Source organism: Acanthopagrus latus, chromosome 24, assembly GCF_904848185.1.
Source record: "Acanthopagrus latus isolate v.2019 chromosome 24, fAcaLat1.1, whole genome shotgun sequence".
Classification (NCBI taxonomy): Eukaryota; Metazoa; Chordata; class Actinopteri; order Spariformes; family Sparidae; genus Acanthopagrus; species Acanthopagrus latus.
Window position 1 is genome coordinate 14734169 of NC_051062.1, and position 19669 is coordinate 14753837.

Sequence of the window (19669 nt, forward strand, 5' to 3'; positions counted from 1 at the left end):
GTAGGTCGAGCTCACTGCTCCGACCTCCCTGAACGACACATACCGTGATTCTGTGCAAGCTGGACCGCACAGAACTTGTTTATTCACATCACTTCACCCTCTTTTTAATGGAAAACCATGCTCTGGTGGCATTACCCATAATCCTTTGCAGCCCAGATTCAAATCCACTGCTCCTGTGCTGCTGTGAGGCTGCAGGCGGTCCAAGTCCATCCGTTGGTGGTGTGAACGGATTCTGACGGGTTGTTGTGTGCTCGTCTTCCTCAGGTGGTTCTGCTGGGGATGGACATCCTGTCGGCGCTGGTCAGCAGGCTGCAGGAGAGGTTCAGGACGCAGGTGGGAACAGGTGAGCGCATCACTTTACTCTTTAACTGTTTACATAGACTGGATTCAATTTAGATATGTCAAATAACTACATAAAATGTGTTAAATATATCTGTGAAATATATTTGAACACAGTCAAAGGTACAATCTACAGTAAGTCTTTATAAAACATGTATATTTACTTATGAATTCAGCACAAATGTAAAATATATAGTAGTTAATAATAGAAATATGAATATGAAATGTGTTTTATGAGTTCATTAGTTATTTTTTCTCAATTATATGATATTACATGTAATGTTTAATGGCACAATCTGCAATAAATCCATATAAACATTTATTTATTCTTCTGTTTCAACCTTTATATCTTGTGAATTTTACACAATTTTATATACCATAGTTAAAGATAAAAATATGAATATTCAATTTCATTTTATGAGTTAAATTGTTTTAATTCTTTAAATTGACTTTATTTGACATTTTAGAGATTAAAGCTGACAATGTTCATGTAGATTTACCTTAAATAAGTTCAACAACAAAATGAGATTAGATAATAAAAATAAATCTATAAAACATATTTATTCTGATTTTAATTGTATTTATTTTAATTTATAAAGAGTGAAGACTGTAAAAATCTCCATTATTTCTGTCCGTGTGTCCTTAGTTCTGCCGAGCCTCATCGACCGGTTAGGAGACTCCAAGGACCAAGTCCGGGACCAGGACCAAGCGCTCCTGCTGAAGATCATGGACCAGGCTGCAAACCCACAGGTGCAGCACAGCACACACGTCAGCCGGGTCAGCGAGAGATCGATCGATCGCTGTCTGATCATTTCAACCTCTGAACTCTGTGTTTTCAGTTCGTGTGGGAGCGAATGATGGGCGGCTTCAAACACAAGAACAACCGGACCAGAGAAGGACTCTGCCTCTGTCTCATCTCCACGCTCAATGTGTGAGTGAACAGCTCGTGTGTTTGAACTCTGGAATCAGTCGTCAGCTCGTGTTTCTTCAGAGGTTCTTGTTGTGTTTTGTGCTTCAGGTTTGGATCTCAGAGTCTGACGCTGAGTAAGATCGTTCCTCACATCTGTAACCTCCTCGGAGACCCCACGAGCCAGGTACAGCCCGATGATCGGTCTGTGACCGCCCCCTGCTGGTCACACACAAGAGTTACACCTCACACCACGAACCAGGTTTTCTTTTCCATATCACAAAAGCTTCACCTGCAGCCAGACTCGAGATACCGCACAGCCGTTAACATCTTTCATTCGTCTGGTCTTCTCGTGCCCCCACTGAGTTTGTCGTCTCGTGATAGGCTGCAGAGCTCTGTCATCACCAGAACCACACTTCCTGTTGAGGACAGGAAGCCAGGCCCATGAACGGCCCTTCCTGAAGCTGAACACTTGTCGTCCAGCGCCTCACGAACCATCATCATGAGTGCAGGAAGCATTTCCATGTCAGTTTGCCAGCTGGAAACAAACTTAACAGCTCAAAACACACTCGACAAACATGTTGGTGGTGACAGGAGGCAGTATTTCATTCTGACTGTCTCCTCACTCAGAATTAGATTTAATTTCTATTGGATTTTGAATTGGCACAAAATAAGACAGATGAAGAAAAAAGAGCCTGTGAGTGGTTTAATCGGGAGCTGACTGTCTCAGAAGAGTTACTGACTCGGAGTCGCCACACAATGAGAATCTTTCTCACACTAACGGCTCCACGCTGCCCCCCATGATTTAGTCTTTTTTATATAATCATTATCACATGTGCAGCTCCAGGAGCAGCCGTCACCATGGCAACATCCAAAAAATCACAAAAGAAAACTAAACAGTCTGCGATCGCTCGTCTGATCCACATCCTCCATATGTAGCCGCTTTGTTATCCTTATTGTGGGACAGGAAGTCGTTATGTTTAGAAAGTTTCTCTTTATTATGACTCTATGTCTAACAGGATAAAGATGGTCGGAGGTTAAATGCACCGTGATGTCACAGTGTTCTGTTCCTGCCTGTCGTCCAGCGCCTCATCTTTCTGGTTGTCGTCCTGCAGGTGCGTGACGGAGCCATGAACTGCCTCATCGAGATCTACCGCCACGTCGGAGAGCGAGTGAGAATGGACCTGGGAAAGAAGGGTCTGCCTCAGTCACGGTGCGTTCAAGTGCTCACTGTGAACACTCATGACTAACTTAATAGGGAGGACTCTGCTAACACATACAGCTAACTAACTAAATCCTCATGATCAGTCCAGAACGAGTATTCCAACTGGTTGATAGTCTTTAAAATGTCAGAAAGTAGTAAGAAGTGCAGATCAGAAGTTCCCAGATTGTCTTCAAATGTCTCGTTTTGTCTGAGACATAAGGTTTAATGTTTTCAGAGTTTCTTGTCCATATTAAACACTTCTTGTCAGAGACGCTGATCTGAACGAGGCTCCTGCAGAGTGAACAAACATCACATGTGATCCTCACTGTGATTATCACTGTTTGTGCTGTTAATATCAGCCAGCAGGCATCACAGACCATCTCCTGTTATTTCTGAGATGTTCCTCTGGCCCAGTTATCAGCCCTCTGTGGAGTCAGATATGATCCGATTCTGCTCTGCGGGCCCGTTTGTATCACAGCACCGCCTGCTGGTAACTGTCTGTCCCTGTTTTCTGTCCAGGCTCAACGTCATCTTCAGTAAATTCGATGAGGTCCAGAGGTCGGGGAACATGGTCCTGTCTCCTGTGTCAGGTAAGATCACACCTCTGGCTCTACCTGATGCTCTTCACTCCTGACCCGTCCTGGTTCTGGTTGTGTCTGTGGCACCGGGATTGTTTTGTGCCCGTGGTGAAGCTGGTCGTCCTGGCAGCTTTGTGTTTGGTGTTGTAAATGGCCTGCAGACAGCGACATGTGACGGCGTCCAAAACTGCTCCACAGTTCATTATCTGAACCCCAACAAACTCCAGAACCTGGAGAGGATTCTGTGTTTGAGAAGCTGCTGTCCCAGTCCCTCACATGTCTGAGCAGATTTCAGACAGATGTGTGTCCTGAGATGTGATTCAGCCTAAAGGTGAAGGAGGTCTGTGGCGAGGAGGGGCAGTCAGGTGTTCACTGCTCATCATCGAGCTGCTCATCAGGCTGCAGGTCTGTGGCAACAAGTTTCAACTGGTTTAGGAAGAACATTAAGTTATTGTCACAGTAAATAAACACAGTAGAAACACTCCTGAAACATTTGGAGCATTCATAACAGGAGCTATGAATCTGAATATCTAGTGACAGATGGTGAAACGTAACCCGGGTGAGTCTCTCAGTCCTGGGAAGCCCTCGTCTTGTTTCCAGCGGTCTCAGTGGGGTGTGTTCGCTGTCTTTCAGTCACAATGCAACCCGAGCTGCTTTTCTTTGTGCCGCGAGAGGCGAGGAGCTTTCAGCTGCTCCGCTGCAGGAACAGCGACCCTGCAGAAGTGGAGCGGATATCACACCCACAGACAGGAGCAGCAGAACAAGCTCCAGGACGTCAGACGGGTCCGTCAGGCTGCTGACAGGCGTCATCTGTGTGGTCACGAGGCTCAGCTTTCATCTCTGCGCCCCCGAGCTTAAAAATAACAAGAGGAGACCGACTTCCTTTGGGGGAAACAACATGAATCAGTCACTGAGATAGTCTGACATGAAGGGAGGAGCCTCATCGTGACGCTGCTGCAGGAGTAACTCACAAAATATATTTACGACCTGCATCAGATGTGAAGATCAGAAGTGTGGGATAGTGATTTATTATCTCTTCATTTGTCCTTGACTTTCTGTTACTGTTTTTTTTTTTTCTGATGATGTCGAGGCTGCTGTGGAAACAGTTTATTACTGTGAATTTTATTTATATTACCGTAAAATAATTACAGGGTAATACTGTGAATTTAAAGTAATATTAATATAGTAAAGAGCAAGCTGTGACTCGTTCAGAGGAGACAAAGACAGAGAGAGAGAGAGAGAGAGCCCGCAAAACAAACTGTCAAACTGAGAATAAAAGCACAAGAAGACCTTCTCCGCCAGCCCAGGGCTCTTGTTTTGTAGGAGTGGTGTCAGCTGTCGTCCCCACAGTCACAAGACCAGGTTGGAGGGGAGGGAGGAGGCAGGCAGCAGTGCAGCAGCTCTGGGTCGCTGTCAGGACTGTTCCTGCTCCAGTGGATCCACACAGAGCCTGCAGGTACTTCTATCACACAGCCAGGTGTTTTGTTTCTCTTGTGGAACATTTAGCCGACTCCACTCGACTCTCTGAGCTCTCTCTGGGATCATAATTAGGAAATGAATGCCACAAGTAGCAGCGGCTCAGTGATGCGTTTAATGCCGGATCTGCTCTGCACGATTCCGTCTGAAACATCTGAGTTGTTCAGGTAGAAAAAATTGTGATCAATTGAGGAACGTGATTAGGGGAACTTCATCATTTCCACCTTTGAGCTCGTCAGTGTTGCTTCTGTTGTTTTGTATTTACAGTATTTACGAGCTTGTTTTCATTGGCTGCAGGTTTAGACATGTTTAACAGTAATACAAATGTTCTGTTCTACAGTTAGCTGATTTTCCAGTAGAGGTGGAGGATTCACTTTGTTGCAGGTCTGTAAACACTCCTAAGGTTTTTCTGTGGACTAGTTTGAGGTCTTGTAGGTCAGAGCTACAGTCCATTCAACCTCTTCTCAGAGGCGATTAATTGATTTCAAACTGCATTCTCGAAGCGACGGGGAGCCAATGAACGGCTGTTAAAGCTGGAGGAATGTGCTCTCTTGTCATAGTTTTGATTAAAAGTCTTGCAGCTGCAGTTTGCAGTGAACAGTGAAGATCAGAGCTGTCGAACGTGTGACTCAAAGGTCAGTAGAGGATTGTTAGTGAAGGTCAGTGAACAAAATCACAAGCACATGAACGTCACGTCACAAAGTAACAACAGATACCCAGCTTGTATTTCAAATAAGGAAACAGGAAGGAAAGTTTTCTATTCAAACAACCTTAATTTGAGTGTTGGTTGGTTATTTGATTAGTTGATTGGTTGGTTTCTGAGTTTATCAGGTGTCAGGTGAAGACGTGCACCTGACTATATTTTGAACAAATAAGCTGTAGTTTGGTATCCATATTGTGACACGCTGTGGTGCGTTTCTTTTCTTTTCTTTTCTGTTAATAAAGTGTGGTACAGAGACAAACAGCATGTGGAGCCTCATTGGAGGCAGACTAACTGCATCTGAGAAAATATTCTATACTCTTGTTTTCTTCTGTGATCGACGCTGTTGGCTCAGCTGTCATCGTTTAACTCTGTTCATGCATCAAGAAAAAGCCCATAAACGTGTTAAACTTCCACCTTTTATTGTTCGGACATCATATTTTGCTTCTGAATCCAGCTGAGTGGGTTTAATAAACATGGACCGGGCTGCGTGCGTCACTCGGCCTCAGGAGGTCCTGCAGGGGAGGTGTTGAGGGACGAGGACAGGTACGAGCTGCCAGCAGGACTTAGGTTGCACAGTTGGAAACCTCCTGAATAATGAACACAGTGCAGGGACAAAAAGACCAGCATGCACCAGTGAGCGTCTCACGTGAGCTGGACGAGGTCCTTCAAGAGCGTTTATGAAGGAAAGTGGAAAACTCACTTGCTGCTGCTTCATTTAATACTTATGTCAGACGTGTTTTTTTGTCCTCACGTCGTCGCAGATACACAAAGACACAAGACGACACTTCACACAACATAACAGGAAAAGTCCTCTCCACAGAAACTGAAGGATAACAAACAGGAAGAGGTTCAGTCCCAACAGGAACAACCACTGATTGACCTGCAGAACCCAACAAGTAAACAAGAAGTCCAGTAGAGCTGAAAGTCTCTGAGTTTGGAGATCAGATGTGAGAATATCATCTTGGTGTGTAACGTTTCTTTCCTTCTAATGTTTTATGAACCAAACAAACGAAAGATTCATGCAGGAAATGAAAACAGATAACTGTATAAAGTCCTGCTGACCTGATACTGTTTGCTCTCTGTCACTCTGTCAGCCGCAACAATTGATGATCAATTAATCATTTAAATGATTTGTTATTGTGACAAACGTTCTGGTTTCAGTTTCTTAATGTGAAGATTTGCTGCTTTTCTCTGTCGTTCATGACAGTTAATGAAGAGACTTTGAGTTTTGGACTGTTGGTTTGTTGGTTGTTTTGTTGGTTATTGATTGTTTGAAATCCAATCCAAGTCATAAAAACTCTGCAGGATGGAGGCTGAAGTGATCAGGATGAATTCAGAGGTTCTGCTTCTCAGCGGCTTCGTTGTCTCAGGTGAAATAACTTAATGCTCTTTCACAACTTTTAAATCAAAGTAGTGTGTGTTTTGTTTTGTTCTGGACTTTGTGCTTGTGTACAGAAAACACACCCGGCAGACCCGACTAACGGCCCGTCCGCTGTAACTCCAGTCTGCTGCCTGTGGATTTGCTCGGTGTGAATGCGTTTTAATCTGGTGAGAAAGTTGTGAATGAAGCCTGATAATTGTGTGGGAACGTCACTCCCACTGTTGTTCCAGCTGGTTGTGATGTGCAGGAGAATAGCAGGGGTGTTTCTCACCGCACTCATTCAGCCGTGAAGAGGCTGAACAGGTTGGCGCTCACCTTTTGAGCTGCGGCTGCGATATTATTGTGGACGGAGATGACGGAGAAATGTGAGTGAAATAAGTTTTAGCTGAGAGGCTGATGTGATCTCTCTCAGATTACCTGCTGTAAACTCTCAGCTGTTCTCCCACGCTCCCTCGTTTCCTTCTCTGCCGGTGACGCAACACTCTGCACTCACCTCTCCACGGTCATTTTGTGAATCTGCATCGAGGGGATCAGCTGTCAGACTCCATCAGGCTCCGAGCTCACAGAGACTTTGAGACGCTGCCAGGAGGAAAACTCGTGACCTGGCAGTCCAGAGGAGGGGAACAATTAGTCACAACCACTTTGTCGGATTATTGTTGGTCTTTTTTTTGATGTGAGCAGTTTTTATCCACCTGTAACAAAGTTTGAAAGTTAAATCTCGCCTGTCAAACACAGTTGACTCGTCATGGTTTGTCTTCTGCCAGTGTCGTCGCTGTTTCAGACCGACACAGTGTTAATTTTCATGCCCACTTCATGAAAATTACAAACGTCCTTGTGCCCACCTGTGAACGCCTGAGGGTGTTGGTCTCAAAATGGCGGTACTGCTTTGTCTTTTCACGTGGATCAAAGTACCGTTGTTGTGGATGGGAATGTTTTTGAAACTGGAGGAGGAAATACAACCCTGTGCATCCAGATCATCCGTCATTTAACCATCAAAATGGACTTGGACCCGCTCTATGGACCAGGACCTGGTACCACAGACCATTTGAATAGAGCCCTTTATGTTTCTGTAGTAAAAGTATTTGAGTAAATGTACTTAGTTACATTCCTCCGCTGCCTCCCTTGTTCTGACCCGTGGAGCAGCTTCGACCTTGCTGTGATACAAACGCTGGGATAAGTCGGGCGGAGGCTCGGTGGCGGACATTAACACCGTCAGAGGAGCAGCTTCCTCCTCAGAGGTGTCTCCTCCATCCTCCCTCCTCCTCGCCTGAGTCATCGTGATGCTGTGACTCCGCCCACCACTGCCGGGGTTTGTCCCCTCACCAACCCTTCCCTTTGCACCCCATTGGTCCACTCCCCCGCCCCTCCCTTCCTCCTCCTCTCCTCCATCACTTCCCTTCCTCTTCCTCTTCCTCCATCCTGGTCCTGACGGTGTGTGTGTGCTGAAGTGAACCAGAGGACGGAGACGGAGAGGCAGAAACTGAAGCACATGCTGCCTGACGGGGGAGGGAGGGGGCTCGCGGTTGGACTCCCCTCCTTCCTCCCCTTTTCCTCTCCTCAGCAGGAGGACAAGATGTGAGGAGCTCAGAGGACTGGAGGACCACCTGACTGTCTGCCTGTCTGTCTGTCTGACTGTCTGTCTGTCTGCCGGCATGCTGAGGAAACTGGTCTGCAGGCGGATCTGCTCCTGTAAGCTGCTGCTCGTCTTAGTCGAGAGGAACAGTGGAGGTCGTAATGAATGATGGATGCAGGCGACAGGAGTTGAATGGCAGGAGAGAGGAGGAGGAGGAGGAGGAGGAGGAGGAGGAGGAGGGATGCCTGGTGTTACGACGGCTGTAAATGCGTCTGTGGTGTCTGAATGTAAACACAGCAGGATGATTTGTCGGCCTGCTCGCAGCTGGATCGTTGTGATGCAGCCGGGCGATCAGTCTGCTGCTGTGGAGTCTGAGAGAACTACGGATCGATTACCTGTCAACTAATATATCTGTCGTTATTTCAATGATCAATTCATCGGTTTGATTAGTTCTAGTGCAAAAATTCTCAAATTTGTGCTTCTTAACCTTGAAATGTTTGCTTGTTTCTTTCCTCCTCTCTAGTAAACAACATGAGGTTGTGTCCAAAACAGACATTTGTTTTTTTTACCAATTCTGACCTAGATTAAGATTTTAGCTGCAGCTCTAGTTACTTAGTGTTTTGTTACTAACTCTCTGCCCAGAACAGACCCCCGTGACCGTCGGTGTTGATCCAGATGAAGGGAAAGATCCTGACTTTGTGACATGACGGGTGTTTTTTACTTGACATTTCGTGAACTCCTCAGGGAATGATTCATCGGTCTTGATGGTTAAAGAAACTGGCATGTTTCAGTTTTTTTGGTTGAACTCTCCTCTTGATTCATGTTTAGACTTGTTGTGGATTTGAGACGTTAGATGTGTGAAAACTGAGACTGTGGAGGTTACGTTTAATCTGAATAGCTACATTTTGTTTTTTACGTGACAGTAATCCAAAACAGTGAAATGGATCTTCTGCCATCATCGTGTGTTTCCCAAAACCTCAAACTATTCCTTTCAGATTCACAGCGACAAGTCGAGCTTTAATAACATTTATTATTGAAACCCATGCAGGCGGTGTTATGTAAGTAAGAACACAAGCTTTATCATGCTAGATATCTGTAGCGTTCGGCCTCTCAGCTCAGGTCTGATTATCGATACAGCAGATACATTTGATCAGTGTTGACTGTTCGGACCTGATATTTAGACGCACATGGTCGAGTTTTAAAGGGGTTTCCTCCTGAGCTACGAGTTATTTTCCCCTTCTGTTGTGTCATCTTGATGCTAATGTGTTGAGGCTCAGGTGGCAGGTGCGTTTTGCTACACACACACACACACGCGCGCGCGCACGCACGCTCACCTTGTGTTGATATTGAGGCGTTGTTGTCGCTTTGAGGAGGAAAAAACTGCAACCTGATGGCACATGACGGATGTGTTGGCTGAGTGCCCTGCTGTGTGTGTGTGTGTGTGTGTGTGTGTGTGTGTGTGTGTGTGTGTGTGTGTGTGTGTGTGTGTGTGTGTGTGTGTGTGTGTGTGTGTGTGAACTCTGAATAATGAAAGAGGATTGATTGCTGGCCGTGCAGATTCCTGCGCTCTGGGGGGCTCACGTGGCGCTCGGTCGTCCACCACCAGGAGACGTTTCCACAGGGCGCGGCCTCGGACGAAAAACAAAAGATTGTCATTGTCGTGTTTTTATTTACTGAGCGAGTAAAAGATCACATTCAACAGTTACATCAGTTAAAATGTGGTCCTGGAAATGGCCATTCTGTGGAGCTGATCTGTAATTTGACCTAAAATTAGAGCCAGAGAACCATTTAATGTGGCCACAAACAGAATCACTGTTGCCGAAACGGCTGATTGTCTCAGCAGTGATCAAAAAACCTAAACAAACATATAATTTACTCCAAACCATGTGAGAATCCTTCTGCGGGGATGAGGAATGAAGGTATGAGTCGGTCAGAGCTCAACATTTTTCTGGCAGAGTCCTCAAACTGTGTGTTTTGTTCTCCTGTGGTCGCTCGGGGCTTCTCACTGGGAACACTGGGCTGATTGTTGAGGTTATTGTCGGGACATTGTGTCTGTGAGCCTCCTCGCCGTCATCAGCTCGTTATGTTGGTGATGGAGGAATGTGAGTTATGTCCTTTGTGTCGTTCTTCGCTGAACATCAGCGAAAAGTTAAAATGCAGAAATGTCAGAGTCCGCCTGCCCGTTTTCTTTGTGCTCGTTGTTCAGTCGCTTCTCCTTCCTGCTCTTCCTCCTCCAGACAAGAACTTCGAGGACGATGACTCGGTGGACGGCGGCCGCTCCTCGTCCTCATCCAAAGGAGCCTCGCTGTCCGGGAGGAAGACGGTGAGCATGGGTTCATTCCGACGTCCTGCCTCCGCCTCCAGCGCCAAGTCTGCAGGTCAGAGCTCACAAAGACTGACATGTTCTGAACAGATCTTAATGTTAGAACAGCACACATGACATTCTGTACACCTGAATGGGAAAAAAGTCATGTATTTAAAGTTAAAGTGAACCTTTGCTCTCATCTTGTCCCCGTGCTGTCGTCTGCAGGGAGGGATGGATCGGTTGCTGGAGCTGTGGATGAGGAGGACTTCATCCAGGCCTTCGAGGATGTTCCCACCGTGCAGGTACGGAGCCTCCTTTACCCCACATTTCAACATGAACTGGTTCTGCTCATAATGTTCCGGTCCCTCTTATTCTCGTCCACCAGATCTACTCCAACAGGGAGGTAGAGGAGGCCATGACGAAGATTCGAGACGTGCTGTCCGATGACAAGAGGGACTGGGAGCTCCGAGTGGCGGCTGTAAGACTTCCTCTGTTTGTCATCTGTGTTCCATCATCAGTGAGGTGAGAATATTTGTTGACCGCTGCTCTCGTCCTGTCCATCCAGCTGAAGAAGGTGCGCTCACTGCTGCTGGCCGGCGCCGCTGAGTTCGACGGGTTTCTGCAGCAGCTGCGTCTCATGGAGGCGGCGTTCAAACTGTCCGCCAAAGACCTGCGCTCGCAGGTGGTGAGGGAGGCCTGCATCACTCTGGGGTGAGACACAGCGGTCGGAGGAGAAGCCGATGATTCAGAACAATAAGCTGTCAGAAAACATTATCTCTGTCTGCTGTTCCCTCCAGCCACCTGTCGTCGGTCCTCGGCAGTCGCTTCGACCACGCGGCGGAGGCCACCATGCCCATCCTCCTCAACCTGGTCCCCAACAGTGCCAAAGTCATGGCCACCTCCGGCATGGCCGCCATCCGCCTCATCCTCAAAGTGCGTAACAGCAGCTTCCTGCCCTGTTTAACTGTTCACCGGGCGCCATTATAACGATGTTAGCTCCGAGTTACAACTGGAAGGAGTTCACAGGCAGATGGGATTAAAAGATGAAATCACACGACCGTTTTTATTGTGACCACAGAAGAAGAAGAGAACACACTTTGTCTCGGTGCTGGAGAAAGAAAACTGTGTTTAAACGTTGTTCTGATGCCAGTTTGTGTGTTTTGCAGCACACACACTTCCCTCGTCTCATCCCCATCATCACCAGCAGCTGTACCTCCAAATCTGTGGCTGTCAGAAGGTGACGCACCTTTATTTCATTTACTTATTGTTTTCCATTATATTTTTCTTAATTTCTTTTTTTATTTGATTGATATTTCATTTATTATTTATTATATTTACTTAATTTAATATTACTTTGTTCTACTTTCTAGTTAATATTATATTTATTTATTATGAGTTTATTATTATTTTCTTCTTGAATGTATCTAATTAAAATTTTTATTTTATAGTGTTTATTTTATTTATATTTTTTATTTTGATTAATTTATTTATTCGATTCTTTTTATATTTATTTTATTTTAAATGTGATTTTTTTTTTTTTTTTTACATCATTCATTTAATTTATTTTAAATATATTTATGTTTTCTATCTTATTTAAGCATTTCAGCAATTTTGTCTTTTCTTGTCTTCAGGGTTTGATGATTAAATGAATTGTATTGTGTTCAGATATTAATGATTTGTTATGTATTTTGGTGTTTTCCTCTTCAGGCGCTGCTTCGAGTTCTTGGACCTGCTGCTGCAGGAGTGGCAGACGGGCTCTCTGGAGAGGTGACGAAACACAACGCTTCTTAATAATACATGAAAATATGACGTTCATCCAACTTCTGCTCGGCGTTCTTACAAGAACAAGCAGTTGTGCTATGAACTGAAATAAGCAGATATTTGTACAATGAGTATAAAACGCTCCTCGCCACCTTGTCAGGAAATGTGACACCGGCCGGGTCAGGGCCGGTCTCAGCAGTTTCCATGGCGATGCCAGGAGGGATCTCTGTCTGCCTCCAAAAAGCCTCATTGTGTTTCCGCCCGGCTGCTTCCTGCTGAGGGTGAAACCCGAGCTGATCCCAGTACCGGGGGAGCGCTCTGGTTCTCATCGATCACCGATCCTGAACATCACACGAGTACAAATCCAGCTCAGATTTATCAAGACAGAAAGAAAGAGGCTCTGACATCAGCACACGTTAATAAACATTCCAGATATTAACCTCAATATATATTTAGACAGATAAAGTATTGTTTTGATATTGAAACAAGGATCAAAACAGCCTGAAATCAAACAGCTTGAATCAACAGAATGAGCTCATTAAAGCCAAACAGTGACATCAGAGTGACATCATCATCCTAACGTGTCGATTAATGGAGCTGTGAGAGTTCACCTCATGCACTGCAGAGCAGATGGCAGATTCATGACTCACATGAGGTCAAAGGCTGCGTTCACATCACCATACAGATAGAAACACTTAAAGGAACAGTTCAGAAAACAAACACACTCCTCCATTTAAACTTAGGATGGATGTGATACTGAAGAAAACTTAAAAATGTGATTTTTGTCCGGCAGGTTCTGCACAAGTTCTTTCTTTAGATGATTTCTAGAAGCTGGGGACTTAAAATGTAAAAAACAACCTTAAAAAACATAAAAAGATGTAATCCAGGTCTCCAGGAGTCCAGAGATCCAAAACTGATGTGAATTTTTTTTAACTTACACCCTCAACGTTCAGTCAAGCACCCACTTCATCCTGTTACTCTGACTTTTGAGTATTTAACTTGTTTTTTCTCCTCGTAGACATGCAACAGTTTTAATGGAGACTATAAAGAAAGGGGTCCACGATGCCGACGCAGAGGCTCGCTCTGTGGCCAGAAAGTACGTCACCACAACCATTTTCCTCCTCAACATAAACATGTAGGACCACAAATGTCCTGATGTTGTTGTCATTTTGCCGTTGCAGGTGTTACTGGAGTTTCCACGGTCACTTCCGTCGGGAGGCGGAGCAGCTCTTCCAGGGTCTGGAGTCGTCCTATCAGAAAGCTCTGCAGGCTCACCTGAGGAGCGGAGACAGTCTGATGTCGCTGCCCGCCTCCGATCGCTCCTCCTCGTCCTCGCAGGAGAGCCTCAAGTGAGACACCTCCTCCTTTAACCTGTTGATAGTCAGCACAGCAGACAACACATTGTTGTAGTTTTCTGTAGAGTCTTGAACGACGGTGGTTAACAGACGATGTTCTCTGTTGTGTTCGTCTCCTCAGCCGACCCCTGTCTGTCAAAAACACCTTTGGAAGCAGCACAACAAGATGTAAGTTCACGTCACTCTTTACTTCATTTGTAAAACCCCTCGTGACATCCAGACTGATGAGACGAGATGATGAAATATGATTCAGGACCATTTAAACCTCCATTTTTGTCATCGTGCAGTCAGTTCAAACACAACTTTAATGTAACGTGAACTGTCCTCCAGCCAAAGCTGCCCACAGCAGGACGCCCGCCGCGGCCTCGTCTCCGGGCTCACTCCAGCGCTCTCGCAGCGACGTGGACGTCAACGCCGCGGCCACCGCCACGGCCCGCACCAGGATGCCCACCGTGCCCTCTGCGGTGGCGGCGGCGGGGCCCTTCAGCTCGGCCTCGGCTCTTCCCCCTGGATCCTACGCTTCACTGGGTGAGGAAGGCCACATTTAAAATCATCATGTGTCACCTTCAGATGATTTTTTTACAACCTTATAGCAACATTTTCTGACTTACTTACAATTTGATGTGACCTTGGAAAGTTCTGAAATTACTCTGAAACACTGATTGAAACATTTACAACGACACCCAGGTCCAAAAATGTCTTCAGTAGTTTTATGTCTTCAGTGAACATCAAATCTTGTGACTGGGTTCAGAAGATCAAAGTCATTTTTATTATTTAAGTCATATGTTGGACACTTAATTAAATCACTGTGGAAGCACTTCTTCCTGTAAATAAAGCCAGTAGCTGTGGTTACGTCCACAAGACTTCTTGGCAATTCCAATTTGACAGTTTACATGGACACGAAATTAAATGATGAGATAAAACCAAAGCCTTTAATCTGAATTAATCTCTCTTGACAAGTAGTTTCAACATTGTGAAGAGATTAATCTGCTGATAAACCACAGGCGTCTTTAAAGTGACAGATTTTTGAATGGAATTAAGCTTAGACTGCAATGTTGAGACATATGTAGTTTATTCACATATTATGATTTCACAAAGAATCTTCTGACAGACATGACACTTGAGAAACAGCTGACGTATGTATATTTTAATAACACGAATGTATTACAATTCAGAGCCATATGTAAGCAAATTGTTGCTGGTATGAAGCTGCTTCCCTCGAGCCTGCTGTGCCAAAAGTCCATTTAAAAGTGTCACAATTTAGTATTTCTTTGCTGGAAAATGTGCGGAATCACACCGAACAGTTTGTAAAACATGCATGTGCTCCACAAGATATGTTTGTAAATTCGACATCTACCCTTCTGACAAAACTACAGTTATTTAGACAAAGATCAGCCATTAGATGTGCTTTTATAAGTGGTCCTGGAGAACGATTGTAAAGGCTTAAAGTGATGTCGTCACGTTAAACATTCTCCTTGTTTGTGTCTGATCGGCTTTCATCTGACGAGATGTTTCTATTCCGATAATTAGTGGAAGGCTCCCGATCACCTCTTTGTCCAAATCTTAACCTCTTGACCCCTGACCCTTGTTGTGTCTCTCCTGGACTCGCCCCCCCTCACCCACCCGTCAGACGGCACGTCGTCTGTAAACGCAGATGGTAAGCTGTGTGTGTGTTCCCATATGTGGACAGGGGAATGATGCTCCTCCTCCTCCTCCTCCTCCTCCTCGGTGTGTGTTTGACCCCCATCAGTACTGTGATGGTGCTCATCTGTGATGGATCTGTCAGTGCATGGACTGTCTATGCATGGTGACCTGAAAGTCTCAGTTACACTTGAAAATTATTTAATCATGTTGGTTAAAAAAAATTTTTGAAACGAGTGCAGGTGAGTAAAATGTATGAATTCTGAGCTTTGCCCGGGATTATGACCTTCAGCTACTGTGGTGAATTTAAAATGGTCACACTTAACATTAGTTTCAAGTGATCACTTCCTCCTTTGCTCTTTATGAAGAAGAACACACTGCATCACTGAGACAAACAGACACAATGTTTTCTACAGTAGGAAAGAAAGATATTAACAAGAAGGTCCAAATGACAGAATGAGTCAGAGACAGAGTGTCACAGAGTTTATAAAGTGTCTCCAACTCAACAACTCACTAAACTGACACATTTGTGAATGGAGTCTGGTGACTTTCTCCACGGGACAAAGAAGTCGCCTATATTGTTCCTGTTTAGTGTCTTTGTGACATGTGACATGTTTAGAACAAACATCCATAACTTTGCTGTATATTTTGTTGAGTACTTGCTGATAACAGGTTTGTTTTTTTGTTTCATGAAAATGTCTCAGGATGAAGTGACTTGTGTCTGTCTTTCGTCTCTCACTGTTCCCTGTTTCATATCTTCTGTCCTGTTTCCCTCCCTGAGCTCAATTTTGATTTCTCTGTTCCTGCATGACAGAAGTGTAGAAAAGGTCAAAACCAGCTGCCGTCCTCATATTCAGTGAGTTTGAACTGTGAGTTTAACTCTTTCTCTGTTTTTGTGTCGTCTGCAGGTCGAGTACGAACCAGAAGAACGAGCGCAGGAAACGGCCCGTCAGTGACCGACAGCCGGGGACGAAGCCGAGGGAAAGTGGTGTCTCAGTCTCAACGTGAGTAACTAAGATTGTGATTTTATCCTCATGTTTGAGACGAGTAGCATCAGAGGAATTTAAACTCTAAAGCTGACAGCAGCAACACAAAGGAATGTTTTATCTTACCCTTGTATTAATTCCCCTATTTATTTAATTTCCCATTTCCAATTTCTTTCAGTCGCCTGTAAAAGTTTGATATTCAAAGTTAATCAGATTGTATATTTAACCAGGATTTCTCATTTTTTATGTTTAATACCTCAATAATCTAAAAAATACATATTTCACCCAAAAAGGAAATCTAAAATAGTCTCAATCAGCTGTGAATGTTGAACTTGTGTGTTACAGCTGGCAGTAGGTCGGGTTCACCCGGCCGACTGTTGAGCTCCACCTACGGCAGGCTCCCGAGGCCGACCATGGGGACGGCAGCCGCCGCCGCCAACAGCACCTCCACCGCCATGACTGACAAGAGCCGCCCCCGAGGACACCGCAGTCATGGCTGCAGCCGAGAGACCAGCCCCACCAGGTCGAGCACAGGTGAGGTGGCTAGTTATTAACATGTTCTGGTGCTCACTTGGACCAATGACAACATTTTATAAAGTTGATTCTTGGTGCCTTTGTTGCAGTAATGTGGTGGAACTATTTATTCCTAAGTTAACACAAATGTGATCAAAGAAATCCAGTTTGTTTTAAAAAGTTTGCTTCATACATCGGTCTGACTCCAGCTGTCATCCCCCAAATGTAGAAATAACATTTACATCGTGTTGTGGATCCCACTGGTTTACTTCGAAGACCTGCCTCGGTCTGCCTCTGATTAGCTTGTGCTTCTGTACAACAAAAGCCTTCCTGCTTCGAGTTCCTTGTACAATCTGCTAAATACATCCAAGAAGTTCTTCATCAGAAGAAAGAAGAGAAAGCAGCAGAAGAGACTGAGTAAATCTGACAGAGATTTTTGATAAATCTTCTGTTTAATCAGACCACAAAACAGACACGAGCTAGCTAGCTAGCATGCTATGTCAGGTGTTAGTGTGTCTGTGTTTTCCTTGCAGTTGGTTTGTAAAACGACGGCAGCATCGGAGCTGACACAGCAGATTGTGAGCTGTAGTTTCCCCTGTAAACAAACCCACCTCTTCAACTGACAAGCTGCAGCTGTGGACTCCCAGCTGAAGAGGTCGGTGTGTTTACTGGGTAAACAACAGCTCATAAACCACTTTGTCAGAACTGCAAGAAACACAAACACAACCAGATCTACACTATGAGCTAACACTTGGGATGCAGAGGGATAATTACCCGTAAACTTGAAAGTAAAAGTGAAGACGGAAGTGAGTTGAAAGTGTGTTTTTTGTTCCATGTTGGTGTGGAGTTGATCAGATTTGCATGCAGTACTCCTCCTCCTCCTCCTCTCATTACCACTAACACTGTTCCTGCAGCCTCCCTCAGTCTCATCCTCTCTTCTCTCCTGCCCGACTAACATTTTCTGCAGAGCCTCAGCTGTGTCAGTGCGACGAGCTAAACTCTCCCCCTGCGCTGCTTACTGTCTGTCTGCCTGTCTGTCTCTCTGTCCGTCTGCCTGCTGCGCCCCTCTAGCCCGCAGCCGAATCCCCCGACCCAGCATGAGTCAGGGCTGCAGCCGCGAAACCAGTCGCGAGAGCAGCCGCGACACCAGCCCCGCCAGGGGTTTCTCCCCCCTGGGTGAGTATGTTACTGAAGATCCACCAAAACCTCCTTTCTTTGCACACCAGAGCTCATAGAGGCAAGTAAAAGAGCACTTAAAGTGTGTTCAGACCAAATGCAAAGGGAATATTTGGAGTTTGATCGCGGGATTATTAGTTTTTATTGGCATTACTCACACGGCACACAGATGTCTGGATGACTGCAGCTTCCAGCTCTACCTGGGGCTGAAATAGAAACTGTGACCTGCAGGAAGAGGAAGACTGAACGAACGTAGACTTTCCTCCACGTCAGCTCCTTAGTTGTCCTGTCTCAGTAGAGTAGATGTGTCATCGTTCAGCTCTGGTCTCTGCAAATGATTAGTGATTATTTTCCAACATTGGTGTTCTTGACTGTCCGGACATCAGCAGTATGTGAACGTCATCACTGATGGCTTTCAGGACAAAATCCTCGCTTGAGTTCAATATTATTTGAATAGTTTGCTTCGCGTTTGGTCTGAATGCCTCTTTAGACTATCATGTGGAAAAGACACTTAGTTTAAAGTAATTTACAGTTTATGAAGTGCACAAAAGGCTGGAACACATAAGTAAACATCAGCCCTCTGTGATCCTGCACATCTGTCTCCTGCCTGATTCTCTGCATGCTCTTTTAAATGTCCAGATTCTCGTCTCCTCTATTGAACTAAACTTCTGCTGAACTGTGTGTGATGATGTGAGGAGCTGAGACAGAAATACAGTTTTCTGATACGTTGATGATGGTGTGGGTTCCTCAGTGAGACGTTGTTGTCTTTGACTGTTACGTCCTGCAGTGACTCGCCGACACTCCCGGTCGACCAGCGCCCTGTCCTCTGCCGAGTGCTACTCAGGTGACCAGTGAGCTCTCTCAGGAGGCAGATTCACTCAGCTAGCCAGATTCAACAACAAAGTTCAACATCTGTCTGTATTTTAGAAACACCTGATCTGTCTTTGGATTCAGTTATCTGGCTGACTGAGTTCTCCTGCTGAGTGAAGCCTCACGCTGCATGGAACGACTCGGGTGGGAAACAACCAGCATTCAGTCTGCAGCTGTTCAGATACTATCAGAATTGAAGTACGGCTGCGTGAAAAAGATACGAATGTTTGACGAATCTGTGTTATACACGCACAAAGGCAGTAATTCTAGTTTTCTCTGCCTTAGTTTTGAGTTTCAGCAGCTGCTGAATCAGAAAGTCTCGGTTGTTTTCCACTTTAGTTCACATAAAGCAATTCAGCAATTCATGGACCTGAAGACGGCGACACTCATCATCCGCCTGATGCAACATGCTGCTGTCATCATCAGTTCTAGAATCAGGACGGTGGAAACTATGAAGAAGATATTTTGCAGGACGTTTTAAACTTTTTCTTTGCAGCTTCATGATGATTATTTTATGCCGCACACTTGACGTGTTATTTTTGGCGTTTTGATAAAGCGATGCTGACTCGCGTGACATCTTTGTGTGTTTGTATGATTTGCATCTTGTATTTATTGTGGTGGATCGAACATGCTGCTGCTCTCTGCTCACATTTTGTTGCAGCTTTCTTTGCTGTTTCTTTTGTGTCGGGTTTGACAAAGTACTGTAAAGGATGCTATGCTTATTTTTTTAAAGAAGTTATGAAGTCTGTCTCACACAGTTGATCTGGTTCTGGTCCCAGAATCCATAAAAAACAGGACGGAGACACTCTTCACTTCTAAATCTGATTTTCTTTTATGAATCTGACATTTTCTGTGCAACTCATGACCAGAATTATAAATATAAAAAATAAATTTAAGAGTG

General features: G+C 45.0%; 1 protein-coding gene across 14 annotated transcripts in view; it reads left to right on the plus strand.

The window, feature by feature from the left end:
• Positions 1 to 19669, plus strand: part of LOC119015189 (CLIP-associating protein 1-B-like) — a 34253-nt gene that overhangs the window by 2586 nt on the left and 11998 nt on the right. For 7 of the 14 annotated variants that reach the window (XR_005073215.1, XM_037090951.1, XM_037090952.1 and 4 more), the window contains exons 3-23: positions 265 to 343; positions 986 to 1089; positions 1179 to 1270; positions 1358 to 1433; positions 2362 to 2459; positions 2970 to 3040; positions 10399 to 10539; positions 10692 to 10768; positions 10852 to 10944; positions 11032 to 11177; positions 11264 to 11399; positions 11633 to 11703; positions 12174 to 12233; positions 13246 to 13323; positions 13409 to 13576; positions 13704 to 13750; positions 13913 to 14110; positions 16132 to 16227; positions 16555 to 16743; positions 17794 to 17898; positions 18686 to 18742. Coding sequence is in view for 13 of the 14 variants with exons in the window: in XM_037090951.1 (XP_036946846.1) it covers positions 265 to 343; positions 986 to 1089; positions 1179 to 1270; positions 1358 to 1433; positions 2362 to 2459; positions 2970 to 3040; positions 10399 to 10539; positions 10692 to 10768; positions 10852 to 10944; positions 11032 to 11177; positions 11264 to 11399; positions 11633 to 11703; positions 12174 to 12233; positions 13246 to 13323; positions 13409 to 13576; positions 13704 to 13750; positions 13913 to 14110; positions 16132 to 16227; positions 16555 to 16743; positions 17794 to 17898; positions 18686 to 18742 (2182 nt within the window). In the remaining variant the exon portion in view is untranslated. Of the gene's footprint in view, positions 1 to 264; positions 344 to 985; positions 1090 to 1178; positions 1271 to 1357; positions 1434 to 2361; positions 2460 to 2969; positions 3041 to 6512; positions 6578 to 10398; positions 10540 to 10691; positions 10769 to 10851; positions 10945 to 11031; positions 11178 to 11263; positions 11400 to 11632; positions 11704 to 12173; positions 12234 to 13245; positions 13324 to 13408; positions 13577 to 13703; positions 13751 to 13912; positions 14111 to 16131; positions 16228 to 16554; positions 16744 to 17793; positions 17899 to 18685; positions 18743 to 19669 lie in introns of those variants that run through there. The other 7 variants (XM_037090953.1, XM_037090954.1, XM_037090959.1 and 4 more) reach the window with 3 other exon arrangements.